The sequence below is a fragment of the Microtus oregoni genome, unplaced genomic scaffold (assembly GCF_018167655.1).
Source record: "Microtus oregoni isolate MIOR12 unplaced genomic scaffold, Mior012 000016F_ref0000370, whole genome shotgun sequence".
Lineage (NCBI taxonomy): Eukaryota > Metazoa > Chordata > Mammalia > Rodentia > Cricetidae > Microtus > Microtus oregoni.
The window spans coordinates 22,699,686-22,715,183 of NW_024543075.1; the positions used below are offsets into that span (position 1 = coordinate 22,699,686).

Consider the following 15,498-nt stretch of genomic DNA (forward strand, 5'->3'; position numbering starts at 1 on the left):
AGAAATACTCGGGGATTAGGGCACCCTCAAGAAACACAGGATAAAAAAAAAAGGATGTACATATATTTAATGTATATAAAGCTAAGAAAAGGACAGTCCCAAATTCAATAAAAATATCTATACAATTGATACAGAGGGCTGAGGGCAAGGGAAGAGGTTGTAAACCCATACCCAAACATGTACAAAAATAACTTACACAGCAACCCCTTCAACGGGGGGCACTGTTCCCCACCCAGCCCCCAGGGCCAGGGGCACTGAACAACAGCCCCAGGAGCCTAGCAGTGTAGGCCCAGATAGAACTTGCAGAGTGAAGGGGAACCAGTCCGAGGGACAGAGGCTTATGAGGAAGCCTTGAGGCGGTTGCAGGCAGAGCGTGAGCTCAGCAGCTTGTCTACCATGGTGCGGGCATAGCGCAGCCGGCTAGCCAGCTCCTTGCAGCAGCCATATTCCTCCAGCAGGCTCAGGCGGTATGTGCGGAAGTCCCTCTTCTCATCGATGTAGGTCACTGCTGCCATCAGGGGGCACAGGATAAGCTTGGTGTGGTCCTAGGAGGGAAGAAGTGAATGCGTGAAGAGCTCAGCTGGTGCCTGAGGTGGAGGCAAAAGGGGAGGAAGGCACCCCAGCTACAGGCCCCGGCCCCTGCACACCTGGAAGAAATTGATCTGTACGGTGCCATTGCTGAGGTGCAGGATGATGGCGCTGCGCGTGCGGAACCATGTCCGCAGGTAGGGCAACCGAGCCAGCTCATCTCCTTCCCGGGGCGTGATGTTCGCCCCCGCCTTCAGCAGGTGTTCACTCATGTAATTCCGGAAATACTTGAGGAGAGTGATCTGGTTGGGAAAAAAGTGGGGTTCAGGATTGCAGAATGAGGGCCTGACCGAGGCAACCCCCGAATCCTGCCACCCCACCCATCCCTCAGCAGCCAGTGCTCACCTTCTTCATCAAGGAGTTAGGGTGAGAGCTCACAGTGAGGTAGGACTCCGTGCCATCGCGTTCTATGTACTGTAGGCTGTCACCGTCATTGTAGAGGATGAGGCGGGTTGAGTCATTGAAGAGCACCCCCACACTGTTGTCACACAGCTGGTATCCTAATGGCAGAGGGAGGGCTATCTCAGAAAGGCAGGAGGAGGTGGGCAAAGGCCTGGGCATAACCCAGTAGTAGAGTGCTTGTGTAAGGCCCTAATAATTCTTGGTAACATACAGAGACACACAGACACGCATACAATACAGTTATCACTCACTTGTCCACTCAAAAGCTACCATGGCCACACCATCCCCTGCCCATCCCACATCCTGGAGACACCTACCAAGTCCATACTTGTCTGAATAGTCTACCCACTTGCTGACCCAGAAGATGGGGATGCATGCAGGATCCTCGGCCTCCTCTGGGAAAGGAACAGAGCACTGGTTAGGCCAGCCCCTTCTCTTGTCTTCTCAGGCAGCCCTCCCCAGGGCTGGAAGGGTACCCCATGAAGCCTGGGGAGGAACCTGACAGCACAAACCTAGACACCCAAATGGAAAAGTGCAGCCCAGGACATCAAGTCCCACTTCATTAAGTGGGTCCCGTTACCCTGGCCCAGGAACTGTGGTAGGTGTGGACAGGAAAAGAAAACCCCAGGCTTCTGGAAGGGCCCATGCTCCAACCACAGGGATGAAGAGTGATCAAAGCCTCTAAGCTGCTCTGATGGAAGCCAACTGCCCCAGATCGAAGTGATGAAGAACTGAGCAGACCCGACAGCTCCTGCAATGCTAGAACCGACTCAGTGCGTACAAGTCTCCACTGCAAAGACACAGGTGTGTTGGGAAGAAATGTTATAGAGAATTAAATCAGGCTGGGAGTGCTGGCAGTGGGTGTCAGGCTGGTGGTGGCAGGCACAAAGCCCCGAGACTGGAGATAACTGGAGTCTCTGAGGACCAAGGGATTAAATTCCCTAGGCAGGAAGGAGACACAATAGATGCAGCTATGCAGAGGTGACCTACCATCCACCCACAAAATGAGGTGGAGCAGAAACAGGCAGAAGGCACACCAGGGAGGCCCTTGGGTGTCATGCTAACGCATCTGGATTTTGAGCTGTAGGAAATGGGTGCTCTGCTGATCAGGATGCCCAGCCTCCTCCAGATGTGCGGTCCCCTGCGGTACTCACCTTGCCGCACCAGTCCTCTCTCTGAGGGCTTGGAGGCATTGACATTGATCAGCTGCTGCAGCAGGTCACTAAGGTGACACTCGATGGCCTCATTTGCCTCACGAACCACTGGTTCTTCCTTTTCCCGGGAACGGTCAGGCAAGGGGTTCTCTACACCTGAGAAGGTGACATGGTCATTGGCCAGGCACAAAACTGGGGGAGGGAGCAAAAAACTGCCTGTCACAGCTCACACCCATGAATGCACTGCTATGGGAGACTGAGTCAGTGCCAGGTTTGTGGGTCAGGTATGTGGTGCTTACTGAAAGGCCACAAAGCCTCTGGTGCTCTGGTCTCTGCTCCAACAGCCTGGCCTTCCAGGACAGCAGCTGTGGCTGTCACTCAGGGAGGCAGCATGAAGACACCAATTCAAGCAAAGAATGAGGGGCACCTTGTGCACCCAGAAAGAAGAGATGACGCAGTGTAACCCTTTTGCTTTGCGTGCTCACAGATAACTGAGTCTAAGGAAGTAGACACTGAAGCATTAAGTTGGCCTATGGTGGCCGGGGGCATGCCATCCTACGCTTGAACAATTTATTTCCCCAAAACAGCATATGTTGGTTCTTCTGTGATACAGAACATTTCTTAAATTTTCAATTAAAAACAACAAAAATCCCACCATGCTATATTAAGAATTTTTTTTTTTAATGAAAGCAGCAATATTGGAGGAACAGAAAAACTGACATTTTACAAGTGGAAGAAAATTGAAACAGGGTGTCAAGGGGGGTGCTTTTGGCAAAGAATGTGTGACATTGTCCCAGAAAGGAGAAGGAGAAGTGCCAGATTGAGAGGGAAGCTTGTGAAGTAATCCTAGCTAGGAAGCCCAAACAGCAAGAAAGCCGAGGACAGGGAGAGGGCCGGCACAGCAGCCTCTGGACCTATATTAAGAATTTAAGTGTGAAATAAAATCATCAAGATCTGATTTTAAAACTAGTCAAAAAGGGGCTGAGAGATGGCTCAGCCATTAAGAGCACCAGCTATTCTTGTTAAGAACCTAGCTTTGGTTCCCAGCATTCACATGGGGGCTCACAATTACCTATATCTCCAGTTCCAGGGGACCCAACACCGTCTTCTGGCTTCTTTGGTCACCAGGCATGCATGTGGTGCATGTGTGTGCACACACACACACACACACATACATATATATGCATGCAAAAAAACCCACACACAGTAAAAACAACAACAAAATGAGAGTGTTTGCAGAACATGCAAAATCAAGCCTGTCCAAATATAACTATTGGACACAGAGGAGGACTACCCCAGGAATATATAACACATTATACAATTCTCTACCTTTGGACAAGCTTGGAAAATGTCTAAAGAACATTCTTTTTCCATGCTATTTTATTTTAAAAAGATCCTTAGAATAGCAGTATTTTAATACCCGCCCCCAATAAGATAGGAATCCCTAAGTCCCGCACTACAGGAAAGGCTAACAGAAAAGGGAGCTCAGCGGTAGATCAATTAGTAGAGTGTTTGTCTAGTATGAAGCCCTGAACTAAGACTCTCAGCTCCCTATAAACTGGGCTCGGTGGCCCATACCTGCAATCCTAGCACTTAGAGGCAGAAGGAACAGAAGTTCAAGGTCATCTTTGGCTACTGTGAATTCCAAGCAGCCTGGGCCATATGAGACACTGTCTCAAAAATTAAAAAGGAAAAATAAAAATTACAGTAAGTTGCTATACCAACACCCACGTGTGGATGCTAAAATTGGTGGGCAACAGTTTTTCAAACAATTTCCTGTAAGACACTTATCAATTACTGAAGAAACAGCATCTGCAGCGGAGACAGACTTGTCTCCCTGGCACACAGAGAACAGCACATTCCCCATGCAGCATTCTTGCTCAAAAGGCAGCCCCTTCCCTAAATCATGAAAGATGCAACGAATCCAGCAGGAAATACATTCATCAGCACCCTGTAAAAGAGTCAAGGTCACAAGACAGGAAAAACCCAGAGACTGTCACAGGGTGGGAGGAAACTAAGGAGCCAAGGTCACTAAACTGGAGTACTACTGGCTTGCATCCTTGTACAGAAAAGGTGATGTTAAGGTGGAATCTGATTGACTGACGTGAGGGCTGCAGTTTGTTGACAGGATTATCTTGTTAATGTTTTTAGTTTTGGTTATCATTCTATGGTGGAGAGATGCTGACTGTGGAAGCTGGGGGAAGGGTACATGGGAATCAGCTCTATTTTGTTCCTAACAGTTTTGTACAGCCCTAAAATTATTCCAAAATAAACCAAGTCATTGAGACAGGGGTTAGGCACATATTTGTAACCCCAGCATTTGAGAGTTCAAGATTAGCCTGAACCAAATCACCAAAACCAAAACATCACAAGTTATTTGCATAAAAATGTAAATCTAATTGTAACCGATGAACTGAGAATTTTATATTAAGTTGGTGATATATCCACACAAAGAAACAAAGCCCTTCAAGCTACTTCTCAAAGATTGTAACACTTAATAAAATATATCAAGGACAAATAAAACTGCAAGATAAAAAAGTAAAGCTAAATGCAGTGGCACACTCCTATAAGCCCAGCACTGGGAAGGGGGCGGGTGTGAGGCAGGAGATTTCAAACCTGAGGCCAGTCTTTGGCTTCATAGCCTGTCTCAAAAACAAACAAAAATAACAACAACAAAAAAGGAAGGAGGGAGGAACAATAACCACAAAACAAAACAATTCTACCAGGTGAGGTGGTTCACACCTTTGATCCTAGCACTTCCGCACAGAGGCAGGTGGATGTCTTTGAGTTGGAGACCAGCCTGAGCTACATAGTCAGATCTTGTCTGGGGGGGGGGGGGGGGGGAATAGAAAAAGAAATCGTAAGACAATATGGAATTAGACTAATGGTCACCGTCCTGAAGGTTATGCTGGTGTCTGTCATGTCTGTTTTCAAGTATACACTGAAGCACTTCCGGTAGAGGAAAGCCCACTCTCAAGCAGTTGAGAGAAAGTAGGGCAGTTCCTGGCTCACCAGGCTGGCCTTGAACTCAGAGACCTGCCCGCCTCAGCCTTCTGATGGAATTAAAGGTGTGCACTTTTAAAGGTAATTTTTCCTGCCAAGGCCAAGTGGCAGAAGAGCCCAGGGACCAGACCTCAAGGATAGGACCCAACTCTGGGGGCAGAGAAAGGCACATGCCCCCTGAAATGCACTCTGGAAATCAGGGCTCTCTGGGGTCTACCCTACTGAGCCCGAGCTTTACCTTTATTGAGGACCGTGAGAGGCTTCCTGCTGCTGGGGTCCAGGCTGCTGGGAGCTATGGAAAACCTTGGTGGGATGGTGAGGCAGGTGATGGGGAGACGGGCGGGGATATACCCAGAAGTGAAGAACTCATCATCAAGCAACTCGTGAATGGTGGGGCGAGCAGTGGGGTCTGTCTGAAGCATCTTCTGGATGAGGGCGGTGGCCACAGGATTGATGTGCTGGAGTGGAGAGGCAGAGCCTGAGATGAGATGGGGACCCCACTCGGCATGTGGCTACTCCTGTCTCAAATATACCATAGCTCAGTGACCAGGAGTTCCACCAGGTCCTCTGCTCTCAGCTTTAGCAAGAACCAATGTCACCCTACTGGTGAGAAGGACCATTTCCTGCCACTTGGCATTCAATATTAACTTGCGATGATTTCCCCACCTTGCCACCAGAGGGGCACCTGACAGCATAGGCCTCTAGGTTCCCAGACCTGTGTTGAAATCCTAGTTCCATCCCCTTGATTTCAGCTATGACAAATAGCCTGGACTTTCTGGGCCTACCAATGCATTATCTATAGAATGGAAGAAGGGCACCATACCTGGGACACCACCAGGTGGGATGCTGGTTTGTGGGCTAAAAAGCCTAGCACAGGCCCATCAGTCAGAGCAGTAACTCTATGCTTCTTATACACCAGAAATACATTCCTGTGCATTAGTTCATTTGGTCCTCACAAAAACACCTAAGGACTCTCTCTTCCCCCTCCCTCTGTATAATTTGAATTGAGACAGGATGTCACTGTGTAGCTGAGGCTAACCTGGAACTTGCAATCCCTCTGCCTCAGCTTTACAAATAGTAAGACTACTCCACTATTAGGCTTCACCTGTAGATGAACAAACAGGCTCAGAGGACTGAGTGCCCCTGTCTGAGAATACCCACAGTCTAGCTGATAAAGCCAGGACTTAAACCATAGCAGTCCAGCTGGCTCAAGCCAGTCCATGCTGCCTGCAGTGAGCCAACCTTCTGTGTCCTGGCTACTCTCGTACAAGTCAAGGACACCGACTAGAAAGTGGCTGTAAGTCCCCAGAAATGGGTTATCCCTTCAAACAGATTTATGCCACCAGTTGTGAAAATAGACGTCATTTTGTCATAGGAAGCACTTGGGGAAACTCCCACTTTGCCGATGGGAAGCCTGGTTCACAAGAGTCAAGCCGTCACCTGCTAAACACAGCTCAGCTGGGCGGAGATGGTCCGTGTCCCATGCTTAAGCGTGTCTGCTCCTACTCCCTCCTTTCCTCCCTGCACCTTCATCCATTCAGGAAGTTGGGAACGGAACTCAGTTGATAAGAGTGCTTGCCCATAAGCACAAAGCCAAGTTCAGCTCCCATTCTACCATAAAGCCAGCATGGTGGCACATGCCTATAATCTCAACACTTGGGAGGAAGAGGCAGGAGAATCTGACGCTCAAACTCAACATGCAGTGAGAAAGGCCAACCTTCAGACATATATTCTCCATGGCTATACTAGAGGCAGGGCAGGGCTGACTCATCTCTGTCCCTAGGATATAGCGGGCTGGGCTCAGTGAACAGCTTTTGGATGTAACATAAAATTAAACAGTATGGTGTCATCACCTTGGGGATACTGTATTCATTTTTCTTGATCCGGAGGTAGGTCTCTTTTAGGCATGAAGTCTCAAAAGGTGGCTTGCCCACTAGCAAGGTATACCTGGAGGTACAAGGAAGGATTTTGCTTAAACTCCCAGGAAAGTCCAAATGCAGCCCCCAATTAGGAATGGATGGGATGATCTCCAAGTCTGCCCAGTGCCATAGCAACCAATGGCTAGGACAAGCCCTCAGAAGAATGCAGCTGACAACACTCGGATACTTAGAGGTCAGGGATCCCCCAGCTCTGGCCTGCACTAACAGAGGACTCCAAGGACTCCAGAGGCCACCGTGATGGGACTTCTGCCTACCCAGCAGCCTTTCTGCTGACCTAATTCTCTCATTAGTGCTTCTAAAGCTTTTTTGAAAGTCAGCCAGAGATTAAATTAAACTCAGGTTCAGAACTGAGATTCCACATTCCTAACAAGCCCTCAGGTGTTGAAGGTTTGGGTGTATACATGGAGCTGGAGAAAGAAGTATGGAGACTTTCTTGTCCCTTCCCTGGACCGTAAGTCCAAGCTAGAGAAATCCTACAGCCTACGCCAGATAAGGAAACAGGGCTTCATGTGGGCAGCCTGCTCTCTGAAACAGCCTTTGTGTAAGGAAGAAGGATCCAGGGGGTAAGGTCAACTGGGCGAAATGCCTCAGAAAGCCCCGCGAGACCCAATAGCTCCCGCGTCCATTTCCAACTTACATGATGCACCCAATGGACCACACATCCACCTCAAAACTGTGCCCCTTCTTGCTCAGCACCTCGGGAGCTATGTAGTTGGGAGTGCCGCATAAGGTCTTCTTTCGTTCCCCTTCATATTCCACTTTGGTTGCCAGCCCAAAATCCCCTGGGACAAAGGGAAGAAGAGAGGGTGCTCAGCTGCCAAGTCGGGGCCATCTGTGGCTGCAGACTCCTGCTCAGGCCTGACCAATGAGAACCAATGCCTGTGGACTCCTGGTCTGCTCCCCGAAACTTCCCCACTGTGCTGGTCCCAGCAGGCCCCCCACTGCCCTGTACATTCTCCTCTAGATAGCAGGGCTAGGGTGGTAAGACGGCTCGGTAGGTAAAGGTGTTTGCCACTAAGACTGATGACTTGAGTTGACCCTGCGACCCGCACAGCGAAAGGAGAGAACTGATTCCTGATAGTTACCTTCTAGTCCCACCCCCTACATAAATGAAATTTAAAAAGCTTAGGAGAGCAGAACTGGATGCAGTAGGCAATCAAGGAAATACTCTTCCTGACTGCTGATGGTCAAGTTTAAAAAAAGTGACAGGGAGCTGGGCAGCGGTGGCGCACGCCTTTAATCCCAGCACTTGGGAGGCAGAGGCAGGCGGATCTCTGTGAGTTCGAGGCCAGCCTGGTCAACAAGAGCTAGTTCCAGGACAGGAACCAAAAGCTATGGAGAAACCCTGTCTCGAAAAATCCCACCGCCCCCCCCCCCCAAAAAAACGTGACAGGGGTATAGGAACTGAGACAAATCAGTCTCAAGAGGACATGTACTTTTTGGCTCAGTAAAGAGACAGCCGAGGGGATGCTGCCAGTTTTGCTCCACTGCGTATCTCCAGACCTGCAGTTTAAATAGGAAATTGACTGAGATGGACCAGCTCAGCACTATGAGATAGGGTAGTGTTTGGGGGAGGCACCCCAGTACACCATTATTTTCAAAACCACTGTACTACGGTACACAAAACAACACCAACAGCAAAAAACAATGCATCTGAAGGCAAGACAACTGGCCTGTGAGCCACTCGCTTTCCATTTCTGAACTAGAGGGCTTTCTGGAGGGCAGCACCTCCATTTCCCACCCGCCTTCCATTTCTCTGGCTCCCATTCTCCCACAGTTCCCCTCCTTGCTGTCTCTTGTATTGGCACCAGGCACCCGCAGGTCCAGCATCTCACCTATTTTCACCTCCAGATCCTCGTTCAGGAAAAGGTTGCCCAGCTTGAGGTCCCTGTGAATGACCTGATTGCGGTACAGGTACTGGCAGCCCAGGACTATCTGCCGCAGATAGTAGCGCGCCTCGGGTTCCGTCAGCGCTTTCCTCCTCTTGTGCAGCTCCAGGAGGGACTGAGGAAGAGGGAAGACGTAACTGAGGCCCAAGGAAATGGATGGCCAGCTGGATGTGGCCAGGACTAGACCCTCGGGAGTCAAGTGTAGACGGATGTTTTCTGCCCCAACCGCCCGGTCCCAAATATCACTCTAGGCCTGTTACTAGCTAACTCTTCCACTTAAATTAACCCGTATTTCTTGTGTCTTCGCAGGCTCCTGATGGTTCTGCCCATACATTGGTAGCTATCATTCACAGGACCTTCTCCTGTTAACTCTTGCCCTTACCCAGAGTCTTCTCTCAACCCCACTCTCGATTCCCTATCTAGGGGCTTCCTCCCCGGAGGAGACCCTCTCCTTTTCCTGAAAGCCCTTAAGTCTAACTCCAAACAGCCTCTTCTCCCTCCCCCACTCCGGAAGTTCTATATCCGCGGCAGCCGTAGCCTGGGACCCTTGTTAACCACTTTAAACACCCTTTTCCTTTACCTGTTCACAGCCTTGCGTGCAGGAGTCATGATCCCTAATAGCAACATGTCCCGGGCTCCGCTTGCCCTGAACCCTGGCCTCTGCAGCGCGGAGTGCCAAGTACGCTCACTAGAAGCCCAAGTACTCCTCTAGCCACTCCCAGGAGTCGGTGCCTCTTTGCCAGCAAGTTCCCGGTGTGGGCGCCCCAGACCCGCAGCAGAAACACTCACCCTTCTGCGACAGAGCTCCAAAACCACAAACACAAAGTCGCTGTCTTCGAAAAAGCCATGGAATCCTACGACGTGTTGGTGTGCGAGGCTGCGGTGAATTGAAATCTCCATAGACATCTTCTCCTTCTGGTGGGGCTTGAGAAGCAACGACTTAGGCACGATCTTGCCTGCGAACACCTCCTTTGTGTCTGCGTCTGAGATCTCGAAGCATTTGGCAAAACCTCCTTTACCCAGAAAGCGGCCCCGTACATACTGGCGCCGGCTGCGTGGGTCCACTAAGATCTCCGGAATCTCCTTCGATAGCGGGGCAGCCACTGGAGCACCGGGAGCTGCATCCCCCGGGACTCCGGCTTTCCCGAGGTCGGCTGGTGCTCGAGCCAGCTTTCCAGCTTTGGCCGCTGCATTCATGCTCCTAGATTTTCTCCGCGGACCTGGCCGGGCCGGTGCAGAGGATCTTGCCCTGCTCCGTTCCTCCCCGAATTCAAACGCAGCGCTGGGAACGTTACAAGGGCCTGCGCGTTGCTGATTGGCTGCGGGGATTTAAAATACAAACCCGCCCAGCGCGCGGCACCATGGGAGTGCTCTACGGCGCAGCCGCCTTTAAACCCCACCAACTTGCAACTGAGTAACTTGATGGGCAGGGACTTTAGGATTGAATGCACTTGGGATAACCAGGAAAGAACGGGATACGCGGAAATCCCCAGGGAGACAGGATTCGGTCCTGCTTTCTGCTCCTCGACCGGGTAATGCTCATGTGGTTCATCTGCGCCTCCAGGGGCTTCCTCCACCCCACTTGACTTTCTAGATCTGAAACTCCAGGCCTCTTGACAGTGCACCTTCGCCCTCGACTGCCCTCTCCCCGGCTAGCCTAAATAAACCCAAACCTGAACAAACCCAGCACACCTGGCAAACAGATAGAGCTTCAGAGCGTAGAAGACCGGCCCTCTATGGCAATCACTGCCCCAGAGCTGAACGGAGCTCAAGCCGTCTCCAGGAAAACCCAGGGGCCAGCAGTACCTGCTACACCCGGGAACTCCTTTGGAGGGGCGGGAGTTCAAGATTACAAATTAGCCTTAGGTCAGCCTCAGCTGCTTGAGACTTTCCCCCAACCACCCACCCACCCCCTCCGCGCGCCCACCAGGAAAGAAACTTCCCAGGCCCGACCGGCAGGTCAAACAATACTTTCAGGTGATTCCTAGTGCGGTTAAATGCAAGCAGCACCAGATATCATGCCCGCAACGCAAAAAGGTTGCCTGGCTTGTCCTGAGTTGGCTCATCCAGAGTCCCAAGTAGAAAACACGTATTTTCTAGTCATTGGGAGGGATGGCTGGTTGGAAGAGCGCTAGCAAAGCAGCAGGGCCAAATCTGCCCAGCAGGAGAATTCTGTTTGGCCTTCATTAAAAGAAAAAACATTTACAACAAGTAAAAAAGAATGGCACAGTGCAGGTGTGTGGCTTTCCTAAAAAACAAAACAAAAAACGTCAACTCTGGCCGCTGTTAGCCACTTGCCTGCCTGGCTTCTGTGGAAACTTTGAACACACCACCCAGGTACTTGACACCCAGTCAACTGCTTTTGCCACCCCGGACATGGGAATAGCGACATACAAGATGGACTTTGCACCCAGATAACAGCTGGCTTTGATTCTGCTCAATTTTCTGGTGTGTAGCACTGGGTAAATTTACTCAACTTCTCTGATAATTAGTTTCATCCTTTGTAAAATGGGTTGTGAAAATCCTTACTTTGTTGAAAGTTAAAAGGATTAAATGTTTTCTGCTGAGTGCCTGGCATTCCATAGATGCAAAAATAAGAATGATTTTTCCAGGCTGGAGAGGAGATGGCCCAGTGTTTAAGAGCACTGACTGCTCTTCCTGAGGTCCTGAGTTCAATTCCCAGCAACCACATCTCATAATGAGATCTGATGCCCTCTTCTGGTCTGCTAGAGGCAGAATACTGTGTACATAATAAATAAAACTTTTTTGTAAATGATATTCCCCCTCCCGTCTCTTTTTTGTGGTAGTCTGATTATAAAGGTAAAATTTGCTTAATCTCACTATAAACCTAAAATGTGTCAGAAGCTGTGCTTTTAACGACAGGGTTCCTACTCAGGGTCTTGCGCTTTTGAAAGACAGTGCTGTTTATGGTGTGCTCACTGAGATCCAGGGCTTTACATGTGTGAAGGAACTGAAGTCCTCAAACTACCCGACCCTTCTTGCTTTACAGATCAAAGATTGGAGGTTCCAAGGGGTCAGATAACAGGGTTAGTATGTGGCAGAGTGGGAGCTGACATTCCCACCTCGGCACCCACACTTCACAACTGCCAAAATCAGACCTCTACCGGGGAACTCTAGTTTGTTTCATGGCTTTCTCCCCTGACTAAGCTGTTCGGTCCCTAGGAGCAAGGACTGATTGCCTGTTACTCTCCAGTGCAGGGCCTGGTTCTCTGAGTGGGCTCAGTAAGTATTTAAATGAGTAGGTGGGTGCCTGGTGCTGTCTTCTGCTACACAGCATGTGGTCAGGGTCCCACCTTCCGATGCTAATGGATGACAAGCACACAAGTTATGAGAACCACAATGCTGTTGCTAGGTTTCTGTGTTTCAGTGAGCATGGACTATGACAGCTTGTCCAAGGTGACAGGGCATTTTGCTGAGACCAGTTACCAACTGCCCCAGCACTGCCAGTGCTATTTTAACAGCCTTATAGCTATCAGCTCATCTATAGAAGCCAGTTTGTCCTGGCGGGTGGCTGATGCTAGCCGGAACATGGCTGGAAAACACCCTCTGGGCTCTTATAGGCCATGGTGGTATGCCAAGAAAGACATTTCTAATTGCCAAGACCTCTTCATTATGGCTAATATTCTAAGGATGTGCTAAGTAGGACAAATAGTTGTCTGATTAATTCCAAACCTACCATTGCCTAGATATGTCAATGACCAGGAAAGGAACTATAGCCCTGGGTTCTAAGAGAACTGACTGAGGTATAAGTGATTCATTCAGAAGCCACTAGCCAGCCCCAACCAACCACAAAGGCTCTGGATAACTATAAAACAGAATGGGACAATAGAACCTTACAGGTCAATTATTCTATCTTGTTCCCAATCCCTTGGAACCCTGCAATGTGAAACTTATCTGGACAGGAGTAGGGATGGGAAGAGTATGGCTCATATTCAGGTAAGCATCTACTATATAAGTACTGGGTAACCCAGGAGCTTACTCCTACTTCCTTAAGAAATAGAGGTACAGAACTAGACTTCTACCTAGATGACTGGCTGGGGACAGAAGAAAGCAGTTCCGCAGTTCCTAACAGAAAAGCATCTTTGGAATGGCTCTTTGTTGACCACACCTACTCGAGCTAAACATATTTCCCTTTGCCCCTAGTCTGGGCCCAGATCCCCCTTCAGGGCCCTTATAAACTGTCCTTTGGTCTGGGCGGTGGTGGCACACACCTTTAATCCCAGCACTTGGGGAGGCAGAGGCAGGTGGATCTCTAAATTTGAGGCCAGCCTGGTCTACAGAGTGAGTTCCAGGACAGGTTCCAAAGCTATACACAGGGAAACCCTGCCTTGAAAAACAAAACAAAATGTCCTTTGGGACCAAGAGTAATGAGGGAGTAGGTTAAGTGTGGATGGGGACTGATCAGGGGAGGGTGAAGACATCTGGGGAAAGGAAGAGGCCTGCACCAGACACCTGATGATTTTCCCTGCCCAGACATAGTTATTCCCTCTGTGGTAGTTAGAATCATTGGGAACTACCAGCCATTAACTCTCATTCCGTGTGTCACTTCTTAGCTATAATGATGACTTGAGTCTGGACATCTCTCTGATCTGGACCAATGAGAACCAAACCCAGGGGCTTTTTAGCAAAGGGGAGCTCTTTCTACCAATACCAAAAGCTGTGTGTGCTGGGTGGTGGTGGTACATGCCTTTAATCCCAGCACTCGGGAGGCAGAGTGAGTCCAGGACAGGCGCCAAAGCTACAGAAAAACTGTCTCAATCCCTGCCCCACAAAAAAAAAAAAAAAAAAAAGCTATGTGTGTGTGTGGGAGGGGGGTCGTACTATGGTATCTGAAAATAAGGCATGATGGCACACACCTTTAATCCTAGGAGGCAGAGGCAGTATTCTGGGAGTTGAAGCCAACCTGGTCTATCTTGGACCATAGTGAGTTCCATGACAGCCAGGGTTACATAGAGAGACTGTGTTTCAAGAAAGACAGACAGACAGACAGATAAAAGAACCATCTCAAAGGAAAACAGGCAGGAGCCAGGCAGGTCCTTGTGACATTTTGGTCTTGGAATCTAGCCTGAAGTTCAACTGAGGCCTGGCTTTCTCAGAAACAGAAACCCAAGTCCTTTCTCTTCCTCTCTGCAGCTGGAAAAGTCTTTGCCATCTATCTTCTCTTCTGATATTCCACCAACAAAGAGTTTTTCTTCTCTGGAATTATAATTGCCTAGTGGCAAGCTGTCCCTAGGGTGAGAGCCACCATGGAGACAGAGTCCAGCTGGCCTTTCCTAGGATACATACTCATGACCGTTAAGTATACTCTCAAATATTATCAGCACATAATTACAAAGTTGCTACTATTCATAGTGGGGACTGTTTTTGTCTTCTTGGCACATTGATTTGGCAACAGGCTCCATTTCTCAAACTAGGGTGAGGGAGGAAAGGTGATGACCCTGACTGGGTCAATCACAGAGCCAGACACAATGATTCAAAGGGCACAGATCTCACATATATAAAGCATTAAGCATTCTCTTTGGGATTTGTCAGGCTAAAACTGGAGTGTCTCTGGGACACAATGGTAGTAGTCTAGAGCTGTAACTTGTCATATCCCAAATGTACAGAGAAATCTCACTTGCAGTAAAAGAAAAACAAAGCAAACACAGAGGTTTGCTCAAGTCTGCTTACTGTCTACTTATGTCTCTTTAATATCAGAAAGTCCTTTCTAGCCTAGGTCACTGTGAGGCCAAAGAAACCCACCCGGGTTCTGAAACCAGAGCCAGTGGGGGAAACACACACACACACACACACACACACATCCCTGGCTCTGAAACCAGAGCCAGTGAAAGAAAAACACCCTGGCTCTGAGACCAGAGCCAGTATAAGAAATACTTTAGCCCCAACCCAGAACCAAAGAAACACACCCTGACCCTGAAGCCAATGCCAAAACAAAACAACAAAAAAAAAAACCACACCAAAAAAACAAACAAATAAACAAAAACCCACTTTGGCCACAGAATCAGAGTCAGTTAAAGAAATATGCCCTGGCCCTGAAATTAGAGCCAAACGGTTAAAAAGGGCTAGTGAAAGAAACACACCTTGGCCCTGAAACCAGAGTCAAATCTGCCCCTGATCACCTGAGCAGAAATCCAGCCAATCTGACCAATTGCAACCATGAAAATCTTCTTCCAGGAAAAAGTCCACCCCTAAGAAGCCCTATATAAACCCTGTGCCTGCTCAGTTTGTGGCTGCCCTTTTTCCACTCTGGTAGTGGCCGTCTCTCTCCTGGAATCTTCCCTCCCAATAAATCTCTTGAATGATGTTTGGGTGAAGACCTTCTTTAGCCGCTTAGAGTGCATGGGGCAGGGCTGTAACACTTTCACTGGAGAAGCCTTCCCCTAGCAGCACCAAATTGTTACAACTTCACTGGGGAAGCCAGAGGCAAGCAGAGCAGGGGTGTAACACTTTCACACAAACCTCGCCCTAGCAGAGTGGACCTGTTACACTGCGGAGCCCTAG

The 15,498-nt window shown here is 49.2% G+C and overlaps 1 protein-coding gene across 1 annotated transcript; it reads right to left on the minus strand.

Moving 5' to 3' along the window:
* Positions 1-50: 50 nt before the first annotated feature.
* Plk1 (polo like kinase 1) lies at positions 51-10,289 on the minus strand. The gene is made up of 10 exons (XM_041666855.1): positions 9,766-10,289; positions 8,923-9,091; positions 7,725-7,869; positions 7,001-7,094; positions 5,386-5,605; positions 2,145-2,300; positions 1,308-1,385; positions 934-1,088; positions 648-830; positions 51-545 (listed from the first exon to the last, which is right to left on the minus strand). Exons 1-10 carry the CDS (start codon positions 10,171-10,173, stop codon positions 339-341), a joined length of 1,815 nt encoding a protein of 604 aa, XP_041522789.1. The 5' UTR covers positions 10,174-10,289; the 3' UTR covers positions 51-338.
* Positions 10,290-15,498: the final 5,209 nt, after the last annotated feature.